The sequence below is a fragment of the Macrobrachium rosenbergii genome, chromosome 40 (genome assembly GCF_040412425.1).
Source record: "Macrobrachium rosenbergii isolate ZJJX-2024 chromosome 40, ASM4041242v1, whole genome shotgun sequence".
Taxonomy (NCBI): Eukaryota; Metazoa; Arthropoda; class Malacostraca; order Decapoda; family Palaemonidae; genus Macrobrachium; species Macrobrachium rosenbergii.
Window position 1 is genome coordinate 3,567,199 of NC_089780.1, and position 27,941 is coordinate 3,595,139.

The 27,941-nt window shown below is 34.5% G+C and overlaps 1 protein-coding gene across 13 annotated transcripts in view; it reads right to left on the reverse strand.

Annotated features, from left to right (window-relative positions):
• Window positions 1-2,588: 2,588 nt before the first annotated feature.
• The window catches only part of LOC136826043 (histone-lysine N-methyltransferase SETD1B-like), a 213,354-nt gene continuing 188,001 nt past the window's right edge, over window positions 2,589-27,941 (reverse strand). For all 13 annotated transcript variants that reach the window (XM_067082915.1, XM_067082924.1, XM_067082919.1 and 10 more), the window contains one exon: window positions 2,589-4,244. In XM_067082915.1, the coding sequence (XP_066939016.1) occupies window positions 3,055-4,244 (1,190 nt within the window). In that variant the 3' untranslated portion in view covers window positions 2,589-3,054. The remainder of the gene's footprint in view (window positions 4,245-27,941) is intronic.

The window sequence follows — 27,941 nt, forward strand, 5'->3', positions numbered from 1 at the left end:
TGATGGCACCGATAAGAGGTTTAGTGGCACTTACGAAGTTGTAAATGCCATTTACAGTATTACCATAATTACCAGCAATTTTCGGATATCGGAGCTCTGGTGGGAACGGAACCCCAGCCGTTAAATGGGGGGCTGCCTGTAGTCTGATTTTCGGACTATCATGGGCACATATGTCTTCATATAGTAGCACCTTTCCTCAAGTACTTCAATTCTGAGAGGCAACTGTTGTCTAGTTTATTTATCTTGGCAACTTACAAGGTGTAGTCAACTGTTATCTAGTTTATTTATCTTGGCAACTTACAAGGTGTAGTCATTTGCCTTTTAATTTTGTGAAGTTCACGGTCAAGAACATTACTATACCAGAGGTGTAATGATTTTAAAAGTAAATTATTTCTAATTTTTTTCTCTTCTTGGATATGAGGAAGAACATTTCCTTGTGTTATTCGACAAATCATGTTTTGTTACATTTGTTTACTCCCTAATTTCTTTGATATCAAATGAGAACAACCTCAGACTGGTTTCTTTTGTTTCATTCAACTGCTTGATTGTTCTTGCTAGTCAAGAATTGTGGGGCATTCCAAAAATAGTTAATTTGCTAATTTGGCAGATATTTTTCTGTCATTTTGCACTCCTGGAATCCTGACCAACTGGGAAGACCTAATCCTCATATAGCTGGACCAGTGATATTTGACCTTCCGGTATGTTTACTGGGAGTGGTTATCCATTCCCATCCAACTTGCCATTCACATTTTGTCATCTACTTATAATCTTACTCAACAACAGAAAGCAAGAAACTTTGTCCAGAGTGGACTCCTTCCCCCCGAGGGGGATATTACCAAGAAAGGAACACAACAAGCAGTCCCTGGGTTACGGTGGGGGTTACATTCCAGTGGCCTGCTGCAAGTCAGAAATCGTTGTAACCAAGAACATTGCAATAAAAATATGAGAGAGAGAGAGAGAGAGAGAGAGAGAGAGAGAGAGAGAGAGAGAGAGAGAGAGAGAGAGAGAGAGAGACTTACGTAAGCCTAGGGAAAGACAGGTTTGCAAGCTTTTACCTGGTAATAAACCAGCTTTCTCCCCTCCTTATAGTGAACCCTCCTGGCGGTTACAGCTCCCTAAGCTGCCTTTCTCACCTCATTATAGCACAGGCGAGTTATGGCGCTGTAATCATAGTTACAGTGTCCAACTCTGGAACATCAGCCATAACCTGGAACTGATTTTTTTATGAATATATTTGAAAAAACACTGTAAGTATGGAATGCCGTTGGTCGAGACAGCTGTAACCCGGGAACTACCTGTATTGTTACTTTCCTAAATACAGTATACTTCTCACCCCCCGTGCCTTAAGGGCCATCAGATTGTCAAGATGGAAACCAGCACTGAAGGCATGGTTTGGCATAAGTTTCCCCTCACTTGAGCACAGCACATCAGATACTCATGTTTTATGTGAAGCAACCTGTCTCAATCCAAATGTTTTTCTGGCAGTAGTTGGATACTAAGCAAAGAAATAAGGAAAATAGGATACAGCAAAAACAAGAGGCCCAGCCTGTAAGTCTGAGTACTGTGCACTGGCCTTGATGGTATGGTGTAGATAAAAGCAGTATTGAAATCAATTATGCAGAGAGAGGCAACTTATTTTTGTTGTTGTCTTAATGTGCATTACAAAACTTATCACGTGTGTGTGTGTGTGTGTGTGTACATATTAAAAATGTCTAAGGCTTCATTCGAATTTACAAAGGAGAAAAAGAGGAAAATATATCCACTTAAACTGACAGTTAGGATATCAACATTGAAAATTGTTTGTACTTACATAACAAAAGTTTCCCTTATGACTTGGAGCTGTGCGGACAAAAACCTGGTATTTGCAGTTTCGTGCGACTAATTGTACCAGTAACTTTAATCACATCCTACACTCAGGTTCCAAATTATTTACAGTAACGTAATGTTGCTTGTATTAAGAGTTATTAAGAGTATAAGTATTATATATTCAACATTTTCTCATTACTAATTTGTCCTGGTCAATCAAATCATATGAAACTGAGGGGAAATACAGGCAGTCCCGGTTTATTGGGGGGGGGGGGGTTCTGTTTCTGGCGACAAGCTGCAACCTGAAAACTGCCATAATCCGAAACATTATAATAATAATGGGAATAAATGGCATTTATGGAGCCGTAAATTCTGGTTAATGGCACTGTGAGCCAAGCGGTGTGAAGTTGGAATGCTGTAAACCAAGGCCTCTGTAACCTGGGGACTGCCTATACTGTTTCAAGGAGACTAGTAATGCACTTTACACTGACAAAAGGTAAACAAATTTGTTATGCAAGAATGACAGCAACATTCTATTCTCCCTGTAAATGTTTATCGCTTCAAGTCCAGTAATTCATTTCACTGATTTTTTTCCCCCCTCAAGCTTTCAGTGTAGTAAGGAAAACTAACCATAGCAAAGCTTTGTGAAGTTTGTAAAGAGTGGTTACTAGTCTTCACTACTACAAGTATAAACTGCTTCTGGAATGCAGTTCTATGCTTATGTAAAAAGCATTGCATGATTTCTTTCAGCGCATAACTGGGTTTTCTAACTGCCATCAAAATTACTATTTCATTTTCTTTTAATGAATTTCTTTCATTTACATTCTGTAAGTGTCAGTCGTGTGTTCATAAAGGATCACCGGTGTTACATTAGAAAATATATTTTGACTATCAAACAATAATATTGTGTATTTAAAGGGCACCTATAAATAAATCTTTACTTTAAATTTAAATAAAAAGTTTTCATAGTGAACAACACTATAAAATGTACTTGTCATTAACAAGGTACAGAATTTTCAAGGGTCCCTTTACACAACATACAAACTATAAGCTGACATAAAAAGTTAAAATAGAAATATAAGTATAGCCATTGTTCATGGTTTAATTTTCCATATAATAAACAAGGGCATCATGAAATTCAGAACACCAACTTTCATCACAGTTAACATTAAAACAAGCATACACATTCTGGCACAGATATATCATTAATTTAAAAATATTTTTTTCATCCTTGTGCTGTGTGCCTCATTACATGGAACTTGTCTTGGTAAGGATTTTTGTTATTTGCTTTTCTGTGTCTTGTGCTCTTTCCATCTGTTTATGATATTCATGAAAACATGGTACAATACACAGATTTGTTCTACATTCTGGACAGTGATATTTGGTCTTGCGACGGAGAACTCTTCCTTGTGGGTCAGTAGAATTCCAACAGAAGTTGCATCCAAGTGCTGGGCCTCCTCGCAAGACAGGGCAATGTCCCGGTGTTGATGCTTGTCGGATTGGAGCTGGTGCAGTTGCAGCAACCTGGGGAACACTTGGCATCCTTCTTCCAAGGCCTCCATCTAAGCCAGAATCTTGAGAAACACTCTGAACCAAAGCTGATGGTCCTGGGGCCAGCAACTCAGGAGTGTGTGCAATTGATGGCCGAGTCATAGCAGGTTCTTCACTTACAGCACGAGCTAATCTGGCGAGTCCAGTGGGACCACATGTTCCTACATTAAAACTACTACTGCTGCTCAAGTTGACACTACCACTGTCTTCTGAAGGTGTCAAGCGGATCAAAGGAATTTCCTTTTTAGGAGGTGGTTCAGATGCCTGATTTTCAGTGGAGGGCTTTGGCTGAATAGGACGAAGTGGAGATGACACAGAAGGTGTTGGAGTAGATAACTGACGTTGCTGTTTCATAAATACCTGCATTGGAATTACCTGTAAGTGTTGTTGAGCACCAGCGTTAACACTGCTGCCACTGCTAGTGGTACTTGGAATACGTTCAACTGAATGTGATGGTGCGTGTGTCAACACTGAGGGGTATGATTGCTGTTTAATCATGGGTGGGGGGCCTTGCTGCTTGGGAGGAACACGAACCTCAGGGTGAGATGACTGTTTATTTATAGTACTAGGAGTCAGTGCTAACAGTGGTGTTGGATTTGAATGCTGCTTTGGTAATGTGCACAAGCCCAGGGAATCACGGGGTCCCACAACCATTGCTGGAACCTGAAGAAGAGTAGACTGGCTGGTTGTCAAAGTGACTGTTCCTCCACCCAGTGCCATAGTATCTGGTACTATTAACTCTGGTACTTTATCTGACTCAGGTTTCCTTTCAATCTTTACTTCAGTTTTATTCAACTCTAACTGCTGTATGGATGCCTCATCTCTTCGCTCTTCAGCTCCAGTATTGATTCCATGCTGACGCTGGAGTACCCCTCGCTTTCCTCTACCTGAAATTAAAATCCATAATAGTAACAGTATTCATAAAATATGATAAACATGGAACTTTTCTTGAACTTAAAATTTGTTGCATCAGTAACAATTGGGAATTGTATGTTTATAAAAAAACAGCTCAGATCTAACATTCTAAAATGAACAATTCCACTTTAACACAAAGACTTGGGAAAAACTCTCATTTATAGGTCACTGGATCAGACATATTTAAATGAGTAATGCACTGCCCTATCATGGACATCAAGTAACTTCAGTCAAATGAAACACACCACAGCATTAAACCATAATGAATGATGAAGTCTGAATACTCAAGGAAATTGCTTAACCCTTTAACGCCGAAGCCCTATTTACAAAAACGTCTCCCGTATGCTGGCGGCGTTCGGTGAGTTAGCGCCGAAGCGGAAAAAAAGATTTTTTCAAAAAATCACAGCACGCTTAGTTTTTAAGATTACGAGTTCATTTTTGGCTCATTTTTTTGTCATTGCCTGAAGTTTAGTATGCAACCATCAGAAATGAAAAAAAATATCATTATCATATATAAATATTGGAATATATGACAGCGAAAAAAAAAACTCGTATATAATTGTATACAAATCGCGCTGTAAGCAAAACGGTTAAAGCTAATGAGTTAATTTTTTTTAGTTGTATTGTACACTAAATTGCGATGATTTTGGTATATAACAAATTTTAAAACGATCAAAGCAACACAGAGAAAATATTATCACAAAATGATGCATGAATTCGTGTAACGAGCGGACGTAAAAAATGTTTTTTCAAAAATTCACCATAAATCGAAATATTGTGCTAGAGACTTCCCGTTTGTTGAAAAATGAAACTAATTGATTGAATATTACTAGACTGTAAGTGTTTTAGCTTACAACTGCAGTTTTCGACCATTTCAGTCGAGTTAAAGTTGACCGAAAGTCGAATTTTTTCTATTTATCGTGATTTATATGGAAATATTTCAAAACTGATAAAAGCTACAACCATGAGTTATTTTTTCTTGTATTGTACATGAAATTGCACACATTTTCATATATAAAACTTTATGTAACGACTAATATAAAGTGGTGCAAATATTACGACAACGAGATGAAAGAATTTCTGAGATGTTCGGCAGAGTTACTGCGCAGACGTAAGGAAAAATTTTTTTTTTTTTCAGAAATTCACCATAAATCGAAATATTGTGCTAGAGACTTCCAGTTTCTTGCAAAATGAAGGTACATGATTGAATATTACTAGAATGTAAGAGTTTTAGCTTATAATTGCTTTTTTTACCATTTTGATCGAGTTAAAGTTGACCGAAGGTTGAAATTTTGGCAGTTATCGTGATTTATATGAAAATATTTCAAAACTGATGAAAGCTACAACCATGAGTTATTTTCTGTTGTATTCTACATGAAATTGCACACATTTCCATATATAAAACTTTATGTAACGACTAATATAAAACAGTGCAAACATTACGACAATGTGACGAAAGAATTTCTGGCGCGGACGTAAGGAAAAAGTTTTTTTCAAAAATTCACCATAAATCGAAATATTGTGCTAGAGACTTCCAATTGGTTGCAAAATGAAGGTAAATGATTGAATATTACTAGATTGTAAGAGTTTTAGCTTACAATCGCGTTTTTTGACCATTTCAGTCGAGTCAAAGTTGACCAAAGGTTGAAATTTTGGCAGTTATCGTGGTTTATATGAAAATATTTCCAAACTGATAAAAGCTACAACCATGGGTTGTATTTTGCTGTATTGTACATGAAATTGCGCACATTTTCATATATAAAACTTTATGTAACGGCTAATACAGAACAGTGCAAAAATTACGACAAAATGACGAAAGAATTTATGAAATTTTCGGCTGAGTTACCGCCCATGCGTAAGAAAAAAGTTTTTTTCAAAAATTCACCATAAATCGAAATATTGTGCTAGAGACTTCCAATTTGTTGCAAAATGAAGGTACATGATTGAATATTACTAGAATGTAAGAGTTTTAGCTTATAATTGCGTTTTTACCATTTCGGTCGAGTTAAAGTTGACGAAGCTTGAAATTTTGGCAGTTATCGTGATTTATATGAAAATATTTCAAAACTGATAAAAGCTACAACCATGAGTTATTTTCTGCTGTATTCTACATGAAATTGCACGCATTTCCATATATAAAACTTTATGTAACGACTAATATAAAACAGTGCAAACATTACGACAACGTGATGAAAGAATTTCTGGCGCGGACGTAAGGAAAAAGTTTTTTTCAAAAATTCACCATAAATCGAAATATTGTGCTAGAGACTTCCAATTGGTTGCAAAATGAAGGTAAATGATTGAATATTACTAGATCGTAAGAGTTTTAGCTTACAATTGCGTTTTTTTACCATTTCAGTCGAGTCAAAGTTGACCAAAGGTTGAAATTTTGGCAGTTATCGTGGTTTATATGAAAATATTTCCAAACTGATAAAAGCTACAACCATGGGTTGTATTTTGCTGTATTGTACATGAAATTGTGCACATTTTCATATATAAAACTTTATGTAATGGCTAATATAGAACAGTGCAAAAATTACGACAAAATGACGAAAGAATTTATGAAATTTTTCGGCTGAGTTACCGCCGTGCGTAAGAAAAAGTTTTTAAAAAATTCACCATAAATCGAAATATTGTGCTAGAGACTTTCAATTTGTTGCAAAATGAAGGTACATGATTGAATATTACTAGAATGTAAGAGTTTTAGCTTACAATTATGTTTTTCAACCATTTCGGTCGAGTCAAAGTTGACCGAAGGTTGAAATTTTTTGTAGTCGACGTACGGTACGTCCACTCGGCACCCAACAGACAATTTTAGTCGACATATGATACGTCCAATAGGCGTTTAAGGGTTAAAATAAGAAAATACAATGTATATGGTATCTCTCCACAATGCAATCGATCAATCCTAAACGATGTTGTAAGAACACTTTTACACAATTAACATAGACAACCTTGTTGTGATATAAAGCAAATACAACAAAAGTAACAGAATTCAAAATTTTCTTTTTAAATGTGAAAGAGAAATAAGGTTCTATTAGAAATGGTCCGATTCCCCTTGGATCTACAATATATCCACAAAGGCCAAGAGGGGAACACATGGGAGCTCCACATGTATCTCATGTTTCCGAGATTATCATTGGCCCTTGTATCATCAGGCTACAGTCTTCTTGGACTTAGACCTGCAAAAGGGCACTAACAGAAGAGTGATCATGGGCATGCATACTCCTTTCAACTCAAGCTGGAATGGTTTTAGAGACCTACTCCTACAGAGCAGCACTCTACCCTCAAAGACTGCATTCAGGCAGGTCAACACCATAGAGCTTTTCCCATCCCATGGACTGCAATAAATGCCAGATAAATGTAAGTGTTTCATCACTCCTGTTAAGGCTTCAGACAACAGAACAGGTCTGCCCAAATGTCTCTCTGACATAATGAAAAATATTTAGGAGCCAGAGGGAGGACAAAAGGTAGGTTCCCTACATTGTTTAGAGGGTATATCTTGAATAAAGTGTCATTTGAGGTTTTAAGTACTTTGCATTTAAAAAAAAAACAGACACACTCTAGAATCATACTCAATTTGGATTCCATCAATAATTTTCTGTTATTGACCTCCTTTAGGAAGAGGAACTTTATTGGTCCTTCTTGAACTGCTGTTTGTGCTATCTGTCTGGGTCTTTGTATAATGAAAGTCATGGGCAACTGTCAAAGCAAGGCTTGTCAAGCTTATTAAACAAATGTATATCTAGATATGTGCCAGCATTTAGGAATTAATCAATGGGCACTTTATCTCAGGATGGACTTCACCAACTCTGCAAACTCATTTCAGGAGATCACTGACAGATTTCCTGACATTTTGCTCTGTTCCTTTCTCAACTGGTGGTCAGCAATTAATCATAGGCCACCCCTCATTCAGGAAACAGCTGTTCCCTCATGAGAAGTGCCATATAATATTTCTTCAACTTCAGAGGCCCAGCTCATGGCCAAATTCCTGGAATTCCAATGAATGACAGGTCATGACACTCTTCAGTGAGTTCTCCTGTAGGCCCTAATTATTATCTTTTCATCATGGTATTACAGAGAAGATCCAGAAAGCAATGGATAGATGGAGTGGGAGAGGTATTTATAAAGGAAAGGACTAAGCTAAGAATACCTTAGTTTTACCAGACCACTCGGCTGATTAACAGCTCTCCTAGGGCTGGCCCGAAGGATTAGACTTTTTTACGTGGCTATGAACCAATTGGTTACTTAGCAACGGACCTACAGCTTATTGTGGAATCCGAACCACATTACAGCGAGAAATGAATTTCTATCACCAGAAACAAATTCCTCTAACTCTTCATCAGCCGGCCGGGAAATTGAACTCCGGCCCATCGAGTGACAGTCCGCAGCTCTACCAACTCAACGAAGAGCAAGGAAAGGACTAAGAAGTGTTCAGGAAGCAAGAGTGTGTGTGTGCAGGGGGTTATGATGCACCTCTCCCAAAGCTTCTATGAGTTTCCCAAAGAGAGATTCATTATTCATTTGACTGCAAGACTTTCCCATTTAAAATATTTTGCTTGTTACAGTTCTGTGTCAGCTGCCCAAAGGATTTTAAGTTAAAATTAATTCGTAGTAATGTCCAACGCTTGATTTGATCTGACTTATGAAAATTTAACAATAATGTATAGCCAAGGACTTTCAACAATTCATCGCTTAAGTTGGAATGACTGAACAGCAAGGTGGAATAACGGAAGTCGAAACAGAAGTTAAGTGCAAGCTAAAAAATGGATGCAGCTTAGGGCTGAGGGGACTATGCAAACAACCTTTAGTTGCCTACAATGAACCACAAGAGGTTCACTAATGGCACTATCCCCTATCCCTTACAGGAAGCACAACACTCACTTCTTCAAGAGTTTTGATTTTGCCTTTGTTCATGCAACAGGCTATACCCTGGCAACATTAGGCCAGGGGTGATGGTAGACTAGCCCATATCAGTGGTTGATTAGAGGTATACAGTAAGTACAGTGAATTATCTCATGTTCAGCTGAGGTTTATTTTTTGTACTTACTGAACAAATTTAATGCTTTACAGTAGCCTGTACTTACTGATCACTTGTGTGTTTGCTACTAACACACAGTATGAATATCATGAGAATAGTCCAAAAAAGTAATGTATAGTTGCAATTCAAGTGTGAAGTGTTTATTGAACTATATAACAACAGTGTCTGCTTATATGGATTTTACTGAATGGTCATGTCTATATTTAGGGCTAGGCTAGGGTTTACAGTGCACTGGTACAGGCTAGGATCCAGGCAAATATACTACTGGTTCTGATTTTTTCCAATATTCAACACCCTAGTGGCTATAACCGATTGGATAAGCAGGATCTTAGTGTATTGCCTCTAATTCTCTTAGTTCATTCCATCACAATAAGTTGTAAAAGCTTCTAATTCATGTTTTTTCTTGTTCATGAATGACTTTTTCCATTCTTAAACTGTCAGACCACAAGTTTTTTCTCTCTCATTATTTTTTGTATTAAACCCCATTTTCCGAAAATATCTAAGGTACTTCTGGCTGAGGTAATAGCTAAGCTCATAAAAAGTCAGCACATACACAGAAAATGTGAATATGATAAGGAAAAACGAAAAGCAACAACCTGACTCTCAAATAACTTATATCCAAACATATTTTTTTTTTGTGACAAAAGGTGCTAATTCTTCTAGACAACCTTACTCAAAATCTCCAGGACAAGGTTTACACTTTGTCTTAGCTTCCTAAGTTATTAAACTTCCTAGGTATAGATGTTTCTTTTATAGTATCTTACACTACAGTTCCCAGTCTTTTTGGGGTTGAGCTAATTTACAGCTGTAAAATATTCACCTTTCAATATAGAGTATGAAAATACAATAGAGTCAGCTGATCATTTCGTGGAAAATGGCCAGTACTTGGAGTTACGCAAGCTTCCCATTTCTTTCCTTATCTCAACATTTCTTGCTTATACACCCGGTGGCACTTTTCCACAGCAACCTCTTACTTTATCTGCTTGAAAGAACTTTTTCATGCCTTATCTTTATTGTAATCCCTACAATTCTCAATGTTATATTACAAAAGCTGACTAACTGTTTCGAGTTCACTGATATTTTAAACTAGATACTGTACCACACAAGGAGCTACTACTTAAAGTGTTCCATGACCAGCACACGGATTAGTGCTGGAGTTCCCTGCATTAACTTCATTGCTTTCCACTTTCTTTCCATCCATTGTTAGATCCCTCCCTACCTGGCTTACTAACTTTTTTAACTTAATTAAGAATTCATCCTTCTGGCTAGCCATACAAGTCTAGAAAAGGACTCAGTGGTCCAGCTAATCTAAATTATAACAGCAATCTAGATACTGTATATCACAAGAAAGCTTAACCAAGCTACTAGGTTACAATTCTTAGTTCTCAGAGGGCTGACCAAAGGGAAAAGTACAGGTTAAAGCCAATTACATCTTCTTTAATCAATTTCAACTTGGATAGATCGTGTCATTATCAACTAGCCGTTTTAGTAACCAATACTTCTTTTTCAACTCATATAATGTCTCCTGCATCTACTCTCCCATCCCAAAAAAGGGTTTATACAGTACTGTTTACAAGAGCAATGGTTGTTTGCAGTATTTTTTTTTTTTTTTTTGGGGGGGGCTACCTGCTACATTACTTTTTACATATGACTCTTCATCTGTGCCATTTTATATCTTCCCACCCAGCAATCAAGCTGTACAACTTTGTCTTGCTCCCATTTTCACTTGCAAAATCATCCTTCAGGAAACCCCTACGAAAGTCTACACGATTAACCAAGTGGTTTGGTAGAACTATTTAATTTATGGATTTGCCATACTTTAGGAAATGGATTCTTTTGTTCAAAGTCATTATAATATTGTAATAAACAAAAATGAACTAGTGGTACTAAATATTTAATATTTCAAATGAAAGTTCAGTGCAACAAGGGGCTGGAGATACTCAAAGTCCTCTACGGCTTCAAAGTTCTGTATAATTAATTGTCTCCCTTTTTATCTTGAGATGTAAGCTAAGTGTTTTGCTACTGTTAGCTAGTCTACTAAATCATGGATTCTTTAATAATTTTTGAGTAATGCATGCTTTCCAGGACTAGGAGGGGTTATGTTTACCCTTCAATACTTTTGCCATACTTCCTAGATTGGGGTGTTGCTAGCTGTGCTTAATTGAAACACATTACCATAATACTTTCTCCCTTTTACTACTTATTTCATGAATGTAGCACACAATTTGTTATAAAGTACATGGCTTTAAAATTTCAGCTGCTAGTACTATTAACACCAGATTTGGTAATATTCTGTTATCTGTAGACTATTTCATTTTCAAAGTATTGAATCTTTTGCAAAGTGTGTTTACATGTCCTCATACTGGCTGGGTTTCTTTAAGTTGGATAGTGTTTCTAACCACCATGAATGTGTTTGATTAAATGGCATTGGATGAGAAAAAGTTTGCTCTAATACTATCAGTCTCATTATGACCTTTCATTAATAAAAACGATGTGTAGTGTATTTCGTGTAACTTCCAGTTTCCTGCATGTACACTATAGCATGGTGCTTAAGATGCTGGACTGTGTTTCACACATCACTGAGAACACAGGCTGTTAAGAGTTACAGAACTGTTTAATAAGAGTTCATAAACATTCCACAGATTGGCAACGGAGCCCCACACAAGAATACTAGCGCTAAAATCGACTCTTGCCATATTAACAAGGCGTCTTAAAAATTATACTAAATTACTGGGAGACTTGATATAATTTTCATTGGGTGGACTGTAAATAATGCAATCAGTGAATGATAAAACTGGTTACATCTTTTTAACTGTATTGTCAACACTTAAAAATCAATGTTCTTCTTGTGATTTTACCATACATTTGTTAGAGCATAGTTGCCAACTGAAAGTCAGATTTTGATAATTTATGAACATTTTTATTATGCTTCGTTAAGACTGGGTTTTGATTTTCATTTATTCATCTCTTGCTTTGAGCTTCTGTACTTCTTGATTTATCTCAATATTTGTTTCATATTTGAGGTCTTTACTTTATTTTAAAATTTACTTGATATGTACAGTATATTTATATGGGTCTTGCAAAATCTTTCTAGCTGGTGTACCTGGAGCTGTTAAGATGTATGGTCATTTTATGATCGACTTCTTCAGTACAAATGTGATTCTCATGAGACCTTACGTTTGCTCTCTTTTGTTGTCTGCATTTATTAAGCTGTCATTTCTTTCTTATTGCTCAGGTTTAATTGCACTCTTACTTGCAGCTGTAAATTACACTTTTGGTAGTAATTATTGGTGGGAGAGGGATTTGATCTCCCCTTTGGTATTCTATGAAATCTTACAGTTTTAATTGGTTTTGAGACATGAAATGTTATCTTCTTTTTGGTTTTCAGTTCTCTCTTTAATGTCAGTGTATTTTGCTACTCTTTTTATCATCATGGTACGTCCTTGGTCTCAGACAAGACGCTTTCACTAGTTACGTACTTTCTGCTTTCGATTTCTGGGGAGTTCCATTTCTCAATATTTGCTTATTTTATTTGTTTCATCACAGCCCATTCATCATACAAATGCTGTTTTTTATGCAGAAACTGGTAAATGCATATCAACCCAAGAAATGGTTTTTTTCACTATAAATGTACTATTCTGTCATATAACTTGAAATGGTCAACATTGCATTTGCTATTCCTAGGATTGTTCTCATCAGACTTGTCAGTGCTTTTATTTTTATTAATACATTTCACACAATTTTTTGTTCAATTCATTTTTGATTTTGTGAAAAAATTTGCATTTTGATTTTGTTTTCCAGTTACAGTCACTTTTTAGCTTCACCAGTGTAAAAGCAGTTTTTAAATACACCCGTCACCTACTATCCCATATTTTCTCCTTTTTGCTTTTTGAGCTTGCCACTTTCCTCTGCCTGTTCATCAATAAATTTTATGCCTTGTTCTGCCCTTCAGTGTGTTTTATGCTTTAATGGTACAGTACTGCTGACTAAATAACACAGTGACTCTTGTTTTCTTGTGCTGTTTCTACCCACCTTGTTTCCTTGATTTTTTTTTATGCTCTTGTGCATTTCATTTTGTGTTCTTTGTACTATGAACTAATTCCGACTGATTTCCATTAGTATATTATTTTGTATACAGTAAAATGTATTACTTTTTATCACTCCCATAATCTCCTGGTTTTGTTATGTGGCAGACAACCTTCAAATGATTGGGTCTTTAATGTTTTCGGTAAAGTTGTACAGTATATTTTTTCAACTGTAAGGTTCGCTAAACTGTTTTCCAAGGAAGTCTTATGTGAAAAGATATCCACGTATCAAAGATCCCACTTACTTTCAATTCTGTTTTTGTTACCTTAGCAGACGTCCCTGTTGCAGCCACTGATACATGAAACATATTCCTTAGATCTAGCATAATATTTAAAACCAAAATTACTGATACCTCCAAGGTTGGTGCAGGTCCAGTCTGGGTGACTGTCTCAGGATCAACAGGCTGTAAATACCTATTTAATGCATATATTTTTATCTGCATGCAAAAAACTCAGCATAATTGTATTACTGTGCATAGATATTGGTACAAAAGGGTGTAACTGTCTGTTTTGACTAAGATTTCCATCTGGATATCCTGAACTTTAAAGTTGAGGTCACTTTCAATTGTGATTTCATAGATTACTAGTTCATGGATACTGTTGTATCTTAACATTACAAATTCCAGTTACCTACTATAGTGTTCATTTTTCAGGTCGTTCTTTGGCATCCTGAACATGAGGCATCATTACTAATCCATTCACAACTTTGTCAGTCTCATACTTGATTCTTTTGGTTATGTAAAGTTTATGTCATATATTTTTTTCATTAAATGGAAAGGAGCAGGCTTTTTCATAGCTGTTTTAATCAGTCATTCCTCTGGTTTCTGTATTCTCAAATGTACTTAGCTGGATCTCTGGCATATCCTGTTCATCACCTTTTGTTAAATCATTTTGCATTATATGCACCACAAGTAATTTTGTCCAAAGACTCCCCGACACAGGAAGAACAGTAATGGGATCCCTTATGTACAGGTGCCCTAGGAGATCAAATTGGATATAATCTTGACCCTCAAGGTCCTAAAGATCACCAAGTCTGCTGAGATCACACCAAACACTTAGGGCCACCTGAGCTACTCAAATTCTACAAATGAGGAGGAATGTAGTCCAACATTGCCATCATTCATGTTCTATAAGTACGTACAGTAATCCAATAATATTCAGTCTTGCAACAGGTTCTTCTATTGAAGATCTCTCTCAATAAAACAAGGTGGAAAAAAACCAATAACTATTGAGCAAAAAAAAAAAAACCTTCGCTAATGAATTTTAGAGCAACTACACAAGGAGAAGTGGTTGCTCTCTGATCCCTCCCTTCCACAAAACCACATGGAGCTAGGAGTCTGGGGACTTTATAACATATGCTGATTTTCAGGTGAGAAAGTAATACATTAAAAAGTGCCAGTAAGGCAGGGGAGCGTGAAAGGTGGAAAAAATTACTAAATCTTCATAATCAACCTTTGTGGTTTTTTGGCATAAAAAATTTATGCCATAAGATTAACCACTGCTTTAAATATATGTCCATCACAACCCTGCAACTAAAATTACAAAAAAAGAAAAAGTATTTTACATACAAGATCCAACCTTCCTCAATTAAAACAGACTAATTAATACCACTGAAACAAACTCTCTCTCACTAGTCAAAAAATTCTAAAAGTGAGCGAAACTGAAAAAATTCATGGATAGAGTATTTGAAGAACTTTTCTTTATAGCAGTGCATAGTTTCCACAATTCCATGAGTGTCCTAGAAAATAACATAAAAGTTATTCTCCAGCTTTACTTACAAAAAAAAAAACCTCGGCAATGCACAGTCACTTTGTTAGCAACTGGATTATAAAGAAAAAACTTATGCCCCACCAAATAAAAATTTAAGGAGTATCTCCTCAAGGTTCAGAACACACTGTGATCAGCTTCTACTCCAAATTCAGATACATCTTCAAGCTACTGACAGAAAGATCATAAAAAACAAATCTACTTCAATTTGCTCTATTCTAACAAAGGGAAACAGAAGTGTATGAAGACAGAACTTGAGGGAAAAATGGCTGGAATTATGAAAACGGTCTACTTTATGAATTCCACTATGGGCAATACCATATATAGAACAAATATATAAAAATCCAGAAGTCAACATTTCAAGTTTTAATTAATCCCGTTAAATTAAGCTGCATTGACAAATTACATGTTCCACTTTTCAACAGATAATTATGAAAAGGACCAAGTATACAGTGACCATAACATTTCCATCACCTGATAAATTAAAGTATAAACTTTAAAACTATCAGATTACGGAGAAATAGGTGGCAACCAGACTTATCATAACCAGACTTATCATAAACCAAAATAATTTTGCCAACTCAAAAATACTGATTGTGTGCATTAGAAAATCTGAAATAAGGGGTTAAAGAGACTTTGATATTACGAAGTTTTCATATTTTTCAACATTTAACTGTAAATTGACCAATTTCCAAAATGCTTCACTCTTCATAAGAAAACACTTTCATCAAATACACAAAACTATGATAATGTGCTGTCTTAACTCCAATAAACCAATAAAAGAGAAAGAGAGAGAGAGAGAGAGAGAGAGAGAATGAATTTGGGCTCCAGAACCGAACAGTACCTAAATGATATATCCTACATCAATATATTTATGCCACTTACAGTGAGACAAAAATAAAGTAAAATTATCCACCCCTTCAATTTAAATAGAGTCATAAAGGGTATTTCTTTTTAGAAAAGGAAATGTGATGTAATGCAGTGATGATGTGCTTAGTTATGGATTGCAGAGTTGAAAGCTGAACAAAACTCAATTTTGCTGAAGCGGACATCTTAAATAACACCTTTAGGTTTAAGGGGGCTCCCAGGTGATAACTGTCATTTTCTTTAGTGAGGATAAGAAGTAACGACTTCTATCAAGAACTACTGTTATCATAGCAAGACCATTTTACCTAAAGGAATATTAGTAGTTGAGTCAAAGATCTTTGGGAATAAATAAACATGCACACATAATATATATATATATATATATATATATATATATATATATATATATATATATATATATATATATATATATATATATATATATATAATATATATATATAATATATATATAATATATATATAATATATATATATATATATATATATATATATATATATATATAATATATGTATGTATATACACATATATATGTATATACATATACATTTGTTGTAACAACTGCCTTTGTGGTATTGGCTTCAGTACTAACTTTTTCATATTTTCTCACTTCTGCTTTGTGTCCTTAAACAGAATTTTGAAGAAAGATTAAAGACAGAAGTGAGAAAATAAGAAAGAGTAGGTATAAAGAAGCCAACGCCACAAAGGCAATCGCCTACGACAAAAATTGACAGCCCTAGAAAGCTTGTAACTTCTCCTGAACAAATATCTGTGCTAAATACCACCCAGTTTAAGATACATATATATATATATATATATATATATATATATATATATATATATATATATATATATATATATATATATATATATATATATACTGCATATAAATGCATGTACTGTATACGTATCGTGTGTGTGTTCCAGCATAACTCTGATATGCACTGAGCAATTTCAATGTATATACATACTGTGGAGGTAAGACATCACTAGCACCAAAGGGGGTGGGGGTGGGAAGGGGGTGACATGTAAAAATAACCGAAAACGACAGATATTAGCGTCTAATCCATAGTTTTCGAGGCTGCTGAGATGAACAGTGATACTCCAGATGCCCTTTAAGTCCAAGTTGAACTCCAATAGGAAAGGGAGGTTCAGAAGGGGTGGGAAGGGGGGTGACTTAAAAATAACCGAAAATGACAAATATTAGTGTCTGATCCATATTTTTCGAGGTTGCTGAGATGAATAGTGACACTCCCGATACCCTTTAAGTCCAAGGTGAACTCCGATAGGAAAGGGAGGTTGAGAAGGGATGGAAATGGGGGTGACTTAAAAATAACCGAAAACGACAGATATTAGTGTCTAATCCACAGTTTTCGAGGTCACTGACATGAATTATGACACTCCCAATGCCCTCTAGGTCCAAGTTCAGCCCCAACAGGAAGGGGGGGTGAGAAGGGGTGAAAAATAAAATGTTAAAAATGACAGATATTAGTGTCTAACCCATAGTTTTCGAGGTCGCCGAGATGAACAGTGGCACAGTGGCACTCCTGATGCCCTATGAGTCCAAGTTCAACACCAATAGGAATGGGGGGTGAGAAGGGGTAAAATACAAAATGTTAAAAATGCTCAGCAATGTAACTGAAGCACCTATCTTAACAGGACAGAGAGAGAGAGAGCACTTATCGGTTGTCATTCAGTTTTCCCGGGCAGTGCCGGGTTGGTCAGCTAGTGTGTGTGTGTATGTATGTGTGTGTGTGTGTGTGTGTGTGATATATATATATATATATATATATATATATATATATATATATATATATATATATATATATATATATATATATATATATATATATATATATATATATATATATATATATATACATATATATATATATATATATATATATATATATATATATATATATATATATATATATATATATATATATATATATATATGTATATATGTATGTATAACTGAACCACAAAAATATGGAAAGTGATGAATACATAAATAAAGACAAGACCCACGAAGGAAAGAGAAACACTGGAGTGCTGCAAGGCCTTTTGGCTGTCGTTCTTTACTTAGCAGACTGAAGAGATATAAAAGTAAGTTTACAAAGAAAGCTCCTATAAATGACAGATGGGGATCACAAAAGGAAAAAATATGTACCTGGAATCCAGCACAATTGAAGAATTAGTAGAACTGCCAAAACAGGGTTAAATATTTAAGAGGTTTTACAAAGGATTAGGATCAACCGCTCTGAAGCAAGGACAGGACAATTATAAAAGATCACACAGGGAGGTGACTGACCACCAAAAAATGTTAGTACGCCAAAATAATTATATTTTTTTTTGTAAACAACAATTTTTACAAGATGAACATATTTACAAATAAAAAATTGTATTAAGCATACGAAAACATAGAAAATATATATAAGGTAACTAATTTGTAAGTAAGTCTTATTTTATCTTTTAGGTCATTCTTGAACATTTTTCTAATACCAACTAATACATTGGAAAAATGCTCAAGAATGACCTGTAAGATAAAATCACGGACTTAATTACAAATCAGTTACATAATATATATTTTCTGCATTAATATGCTTCATATAATTTTTTATTTGAAAAAAATTTTCATCTTGCAAAAAAAAAAAAAAAAAAAATTATTTTGTTGTACTAAAATTTTTTGGTGGCCTTGTATAATCTTTTATAATTGTCCTGTCCCTGCTTCTGAACGGTTGATCCTAATCCTTTGTAAAACCTCTTAAATATTTAACCCTGTTTTGGCAGTTCTACTAATTCTTCAGTTGTGTTGGATTCCAGGTACATATTTTTTCCTTTGTAATCCCCATCCGTCATTTATAGGAGTTATCTTTGTAAACTTACTTTTATATTTCTTCAGTCTGCTAAGTAAAGGACAACAGATGAAAGGCCTTGCAGCATTCCAGTGTTTCTCTTTCTTTCGTGAATTTTGTTTATATACATATATATTAGTTGAGTACAGTAAAAAACCAAATATCAAAACAAAACCCAAAAGGAAAATTAACAAAGGAAGAAACTTTATAGATCAAGATTATTCTTCATGAGGCTTAGTAAGACAGGTGTCTTGGCTCCAGTGAGTCCAGATGGTTTGCTGTGTAATCTTTTTCAGCTGGAGGGCAGAACACAATCTGAAAACAATTAGATTTTTAGTGCTGGCTGCTGCACTAAGACTCTCACCTCTTCTGTAACTACAAGCTGCCCATGGCTATCCTGGCGAACAACTTCTGTCTCTAATTACATTCAAAGGCAGTGTACTGTCAAAACATATCCACAAAATACTGGTGGATGGCTCCACTGTTGTAACTGTCTTCAAGTTGTGTCCTTCAGGTCGTCAACACGTGCCCAACATAGATTATAATGAGAAGCTTGCATACCCCTTTCGAACACTTAAATTTTTAAACCATGTTGGTCCTTGACTACTCTGATACCCTGGGGGCAGTGCTTTTCCCATCATAAGCTTGGTTACCAGGTTAGGGGAAGCTGAGGACTCTTCGTGATACTCTGTTGTGAGGTGTCTTCGATGCTCCTCTGATGATGATCCGCTACAGGGTATCTACTTCCTGTCTGTAAGTTGTCCCTTGGTTAATTTTGTGATAAATTGGCAAAGTTTATCTCTTACTTTCTCCACTGCTTAAGGATCAAGTCTGGAAATAATCCATTTTCTTCCATATCATGTCCTCTATCATGTTGCTGGGTACCCAATGTTTGTCAACATCTGTCTCACATGATTTCCAGGTTCTTTCTCATGTAGGCACCAATAACTGACATTCTGGATTAATCTAAGTACTCTCCCCTTGCATGTGGGCAGTTGTCCACATCTGTGGCTTTTGGGTGGATGGATGTAATGTATGGGGATTTTCTTTCAACAAGGACATCAAAGAAAGGAAGAGTCTTCTTTTTGCTGGCCTCTACTATAAATACAAGGACCAAAATAGTTTTAATGGCATCTACTAGCTTTTCAGTACTGTCTGTTTTATTGGTGGTGATGAAAATGTTCTCCACACATTTGGCATAGATTCTTGTTCTCTGGTTACTGCACGACAAGAAATAACCTCACTCACAATGACCTAATTATAGGCTCAGAAGCCGTGGGCCTTGACTGCAGCAGCCTACACTGAATATCTAAAAGTCTTCAGAAAATGTTTTTCCCTCCAGCAAAAGAAAATTAAACTCAATCCATCAAGCCTCACCATCACTGAGGAGCCTGGTTTGTGACCCTTCATGAAGAATAAGTGTGTGTGAAATTTCTTTATTTATTGATTTTCCTTTTACTTGGATTTTTTGTTTTAATCTGATCTTTCACTGTACTCAACTATACGCTGGACTGTAGCTTCATTCTGGTTCTACTGTAATCCTGATGATGGCCATGCTTATGTTAAAACAGCTGTTGGCAAAGGAGAATAAAATGAGCAACAAACACATACACACACATATACAAAGGTTCCACAATATTATGGACAATTCTAAAATGTGTGTGCATTTTTTGCTGTTACACAAATGATTTTTACTGTTATATATACATATATATATATATATATATATATATATATATATATATATATATATATATATATATATATATATATATATATATATATATATATATATATATTGTATATATATATTATATACATATATATATATATATATATATATATATATATATATATATATATATATATATATATATATATATATATATATATATATATATATATATATATTACATGTTAAGAAGGAATAGATCAGCACCTTTCCTCTTTAGAGAGAGTTGTTCCAGGCATTAGCATTCTGGGACTTAGCAAAGGCTTCTGACATGGGGCTGTTAATCCTATTTATGCTTCTACAACCTTGTTACGATGCACCACAGTTGACTAACTATCAGGTCCACAATTCACTTTTGTCAACTAAACTACTGCAATAGCATAGCATACCTAAAACTTTCTGGTTAGATAAGATTTCAAACTGGGATCTTTCATAAATTAAATATAAAATATACCCTTTCAAACTGGGATCTTTCATAAATCAAATATAAAATATACCCTTTTATATATATATATATATATATATATATATATATATATATATATATATATATATATATATAATATATATATATATATATATTATATATATATATATATATATATATATATATATATATATATATATATATATATATATATATATATATATATATATATATATATAATGTATGTATGTATGTATGCGTATGTATGTATCTTCATGCAAGTAAAAGGTTACCAAAGAAAAATCATGAATTTTTTCAAATTATTTTTTGTGCTTCATGAAGATAGAAATATATGATATGAAATGAAAACCCTCTATTCCTGTGGCTGCAATTTATGGCTTCAAAACTGGTAACATTATGCATGATCTAACAGAATGAAACTAACAGGGTCATTTGTAAATTAGGATATTATTACACAATACTTATTTCAATAATTTTGTGATAACATCTTGTGGTTTTCAATTCTTAGCATTTTCCACTTACACTTGCCACTGACAGTCCACCAAGCCAAGTACTTGCAATCATTAGAGTTAAGCATGAGGTATTGTGTGACTATTGTATCTATACAACATGATTCTTACTATCATTACTGTTAGGTAGTTTAACCACATCACTGAGTTGATATTCTTGGCTCTCACAACATTGGTCCAAAGGATTTGTTTTCACTAATAACAATTAAATTTTGCTTAATAAATTTGGCATTAACAAGAAATGACTCACCTATAAAATACAGAGTAAGAGGTATTCGAAGACGAAGTTTTTAACAAAATAATTCTACAGTCTGCAATTATATCATTATTAATTGGTAGTCTACTCATACCACTGACATATAAAACAAGGAACCTTATACATTACATAAAAAGGAGAGAGAAAAATATGACATCAAACTAGTGAACAGTAAAATCAACGGGAGAGTTCATGGTAAATTTTTGTCAAATTATTTTAGGAAATAAAAGGGCAAATGATAAGGAACATGAATAACAACTCAGAAAAGAAAAATTATATAGAAGACACAAGGGCGAGAGAAAAAGGGCAACATTATTATTTTATTTATATATTTATTAAAGTAGAAAGTGACTTAAGCAATTTTGTAACTTTGTGAGAGAAGCACAAAATGACAATGGCCGCATAGAGGTAAAGCAGTCAAAACTGCCACTAAAACCAGTGGACTTAGACTTGAAAAATTTGTGGCTGATATCCTTTACGAGCACTCGCTTTCCCTACCAAAATAGTCATTACAATTTTGTCCGTTTGTGATCTGCACACAGGCCAGTAAGCTGAGAGGCTTCTTCTATACTTTCATTTTCTCAATAAATTTAGGAACTACCACACTTAAGTAGACAGGACAATAACAGGCATGTCTAAACATCAATACTGTTTCTATGCAGACTTCTGCCGTACATAAGAAAAGCATGGTTTTACTATGGTTCATTTACTTTCTCACACTTGGGTACATTATTCACTTCACCATTTACACCAGTTACAAATGTTGCACAGTGTTTAAAGAAGCAAGAATGTTCACAACTCACTCAGTTACTGTTATTGCAAATGTAACTTTTCTTGCACATCTTTACTCCTCTCCATACCAAAAAAAGGAGTGAGGATTATTATGTATTTTAACCAAACCAAATAATCAGGACATAAACAGCAGAAGAGGGTAATTTATAAAGTAAAAGTTGCAGAAAAATTCTAAATAGAACACAACAGAATCATAACATTGTGGGGTTGGTTAGTTATAATTACACAAAAATGGATGTAATATTGCTATTAACTCTCTTGAAATGATGCACTCGCACTTGACATCATCTGTCTGTTGCTTGATAGAACTTCTATTGCCTATTCCAGATTTTTGATATATTCTTTAATTTAACCCACTTACAGGTGTGCCCTGCATGGCACTTAAGATTCTCTGTGGTATCACTTGGGCCTCAGCTGCAGTACTTTCTGCCTTGTACCTTTGCTTTATATCAACTAAGCTTCACACTGCTTCAATTTTAACCTCTTACTTAAGAAAAACACTTTGGGCGAGACCTATGAGTCAAGAAATACAACTCTGTGGTCTTATTAAACAAATTTAAGAGATTTATTCAAGGTATTAAAAGTAGCAATCTGCAAATATAGATTTCATGCACCATAAATACAAACTCAGTATTATAGAGAAAGCGAATATTCACAATTACATGGCTACAAATAGGTTACTGTCTACATTGTGGCTTATGCAGGTCACTGTAAGCTGCAGAGTATTATGGGTTCTTTGTATGACCCATTCTGATTCAAACTACAATCCCTTTTACCTCTGACTTTTTATCCATTACTCATGGTCTCCTCCCATCTAACCATTCAACTTCTCTTTTGACTTTGCATGATCCAGCTTTTGCCTCATTTACAGACATATGCTTTAAGTAAGCTCTATGAAATATATATCAGTGGTCTGGTTCAACTACTTTAAATCAAGTGCTAAAGGAGAGGTTACAACAGCTTGCAACTGTTGCAACTGTTTGAGCGTTCAGTAACAAGTACTCAGCTTATGCACTTTAACAAGGCTTCTGTGAAAATCTAATGGAGACTGACAACTTTCAACAGTTTAATACACTTACGCGCATTAGATGATTTGAGAGCTCAGGTAAATCATGTCTCCAAGAATGTACTTGGCCTTATTCTTAAGCACACCAAAATTTAAGGCTATTACAGTCCACTGTTGATAGTTCTGTACCTTATTAAAATGTAAAAAATACCTCTAGTTAATCAATCTGATCATTAACTGAGTTGGTTTTATGCACACCAACATGACTACAATAGCCTTACTGGCTTCACCATATTTATTTGCCTTTAAAATACTTATACTTATTTACAAAATATACCCTATCATCTTTTCAGACATTTTAGAGCTTAAATAAGGTTGAACAAATTACTTTCTTCCAAGAAGGCTTTTCAATGACCAATCAGTCTACCATTAACTATTTCTCAAATGCTTTCATTTGTTTAGCAAGAAAGGGTTCTTCCAATAGCTTTCACTTTCTTTCGGTTCATCTCCCTAACATATTTGACACCACAGGGCATTTTACCCAAACACAGCCTAGTAATAGCAAATGGGATATTGACTGGCAACATTTTGTGAATATTCAGTAGTTTTAAACATGCACTACCTACCACTGAAGCATAATTATGTCTCATGTTAAACCATAAAATAAAAGTCACATAAGAGCACACATGACAAAAATCAAAGGAGTTTGTAATTACTGAGTGATAACAGTAACAACAGGAACTTTGAAAGTGAATTACAATGGAAAAAATACTATTTTTGTGTATTCTATTAGCACTCATTCACTATAAAGCTTTGTAAAAGTACAAAATAAAAAATCGATTCTGTATCACAAAATGTACATCAAGAATGCCACATACACATGCCTACCTAGGTATTCATACCTTTATTATATCAAGAATTATGCTTAAAACATCAAAGATTACTTTCTAACTATATTCTGCACCTTAATTATGATAATCATACTACAGTATGTTACAAATGACATAAATATTATTTTGCTCAAAGAGTTTGTGTCTGAATATAACAACTCAGAGAGAGACAGAGAATTCATCTTTCTACTACAAACTAGGACCATACATTTCAAGCACCGCTCGGATCTAATCTAGATCATTTAGCACATAGCCACAGAGAAAATGTGACTTTCAATGTGAACCACTCAGGCACTAACAATTAGCCCTCAAAACAAACTAAGTCTCTTACCAAAGATTATCAAAAATGACTGAAAGCTTACAAGCACTTTCAAAATGAATGATACTAATTTAAAAAATATTCTTCAATGATTCCAGAAAATATCAAACCTCAACTAGTATGACTTGAACTGGATTACCAAACTATCTTCCTTAATGGAAAGGACTCATGCTAATACCATTGCACATGTTAACTTGCTGCCATATACGATAATTATTACTTACAAAATGGTTTCTGAGTCCTAATGGACTCACCTCTATGTTTAGCACTAAGCCAATGTATATAAACTTTAAAAATTACAGATCCACACGAAATAATTTAGGAACTTACAGGTAGCATTAAAAGACTTCGGTATTTCTCAAACATGAATAAAAAAAGAAAACTGATAATTGTACAGTTGACTAGAATTATTTCTATACACATCTTTTCAATTCATGTTACTTTTTTGCAAAAATAAATTACCAATACAATAAAACCTTTTACAAGATATCGGTTACAGTGTTCTTAGACCCTAAATTTTTAGTATGGGTAAATAAAAAAAATTTCAACATGTTGTTACTTGCAGACATCACATTGTTTGTGAAGGCCAGATAATTCTTACCATCTACTATGGCAAAACTGATATCCTAACAATTCACCGTATTCAGTTGAAAAATCCTTTAGCTAAATCATGCGGCATAACGTAAATTTGTTAACTCCTACTGCATGCACTTTTATTTGAATGTTTTCATATAAAATGATGTACAGTGAAATAAAAGGATTATATATATATATATATATATATATATATATATATATATATATATATATATATATATATATATATATATATATATAATACAGGTAGTCCCCGGTTATCGGCAGGGGTTCCGTTTTGAGGGTGTAATGATAACTGAAAATCGTCGCTAACAGAAAATTGGCGATTTTCGAGGCTCATCGGCGCCAAAAAACGCTGATTTTTGGTTATTGGTCCCTTTGTTAGGCATGTTTCGGTGCCAATACCCAATTATCGGCACCGATAAGTGGAAATCGGCAATTTTCGGACTGCCTGTATATATATATATATATATATATATATATATATATATATATATATATATATATATATATATGTGTGTGTGTGTGTGTATAAAATTTTATTCTTTGGATCCAGATACCTAAAACTGAAAACTAGCTGCACATCTCATCTAACTACATTTCAAAGTAATTGGCCATTATCCATTTACTGTTTATTCATGTAAGTAGCCACTAACTCTGTTCTCCCTGCAAGCAGCACCAATCAACATATACATACAAATATCACATTCTAACTATACTGCACCATGTCTCCTTATTTTGATAACCCCATGAAATAAAAAGTTGACTATATATTTCAACACCATAAAATTTATTATATCTTACCCCGTAAAACTAGAAGATATGAAAGGCTATGCTTTTTAAGGACTCAAAGAATCCAACACACTTTATTGCACTTATAATCTGTACACAATTCAGTACAAACACCCCTTTCCTGCAAGATGTACCTCCACTATTCTTCTAACCACTGAAATAAATTTACAATAATCTTTCTCACTCTAAATTCTAAAACAGCCCATATGGACCAATTCTCTTGTAAAATAACTTGGTGAATATGGTGCATTCCACCCAACTTCCGACATACTCCAATTTATTGAATGCAGCAGTGAATGGATTTCCTGACTACCAAAACCCAGTATCACAACCAGTCATAAGTACTATTGCATGCTGCCTTTTTGGTAAAGTACAAACTTTTTACTTTAAAAAGAACTATTTCAAGAGCACGCAATTCTGACTCTTTATCTATCATTATATACTATAAAAGACATTATTAAACAGTACTCCTCAGGATAATCAAGTAGAAAAAATATAAAAGAAAATCATAATTTCACCACACATATAAAATACTCCTGTTCCCATATTTGAACAGAACATATGATTACTTGTTAAAACATTGAACTTGTCTTCAATTACCGAGAAAGATCCACCACTAAAATGGCACCTTTATGATAAAACACATTTCTAGGCTTGTTATATTAGTCATACCAATGTATAGTCTAATGGACAATACTGTTCTATTACACCACAGATTAACAACAACCTTTTTAAAGACAACTGAATCTATCCATGCTACCTTGCACTGATGATTTTACTTCATTAAACTTAAAAGTGCATACTTAATGAAATCATGATACTGGTCTCCAAAAAAGAACATGACAATTTCTTAAAAACAACATACAGGATAACTATACAGGTCCTGTGTAAAGAGTGCACAACTCCCAAAGTTGGAAATGCAAATTCACAGGAAGTATTTACCCCATGATCTCCGGCTTGAAAACTCATCCTTATATAGCAAATTTAATCATTCTTTGTATACCTTACAGAATAAAATCTGTAACGATACACATGCTACATAAACAAATTTAGTGAAGTAAAGTAATAGCTGGAAAATGCTACTTCAAGGTATCAATGACAATATCATTTACTCAATATTGTAACATGTCCTCTTTCATTTGACAATGAAACTCGACAAAGAAGCATTAAGAAAGCTTAATTCACGTTGAGCCATTCTATTTCTTAATCATTATATGGCGTGTCTGTGATCTCTCTGTCAAAGGGGTCTTTCATTACAGGACCAACATTCTTTGACTTTAATGGTTCCCCTACCTCTTGAAACATATCCTTTACTTTGAAAGAATCCTGTAACTGTTGATTAACTTCTTCTGTTGGTGGGTTTTTCAAGTTCACATTTTGAACATGATAATTACTGCTACAAGGATTCGCTATGATATGTGGAAACAACATTCTGTTGTTTGGAAGATAAGGCATGTCAGAATGTGCTGTTGGAACTGAGTAATACCTACGGCGAGGCTCTAGTGGTATCCCATCTGGTCTTTTACGGAAATTGGGATTGTTAGTCTGATTACGCAGGACATACCCCATTGCTTTATAATACTTCTGAAGAGTGGCATGGCTAACTCCATAAAGGCGACCAGCTTTACAAAAACCCATCCTTCCCTCCCGCACTTCATCTATGGCACGTAAGAAACTATCTGGTGTGCCTT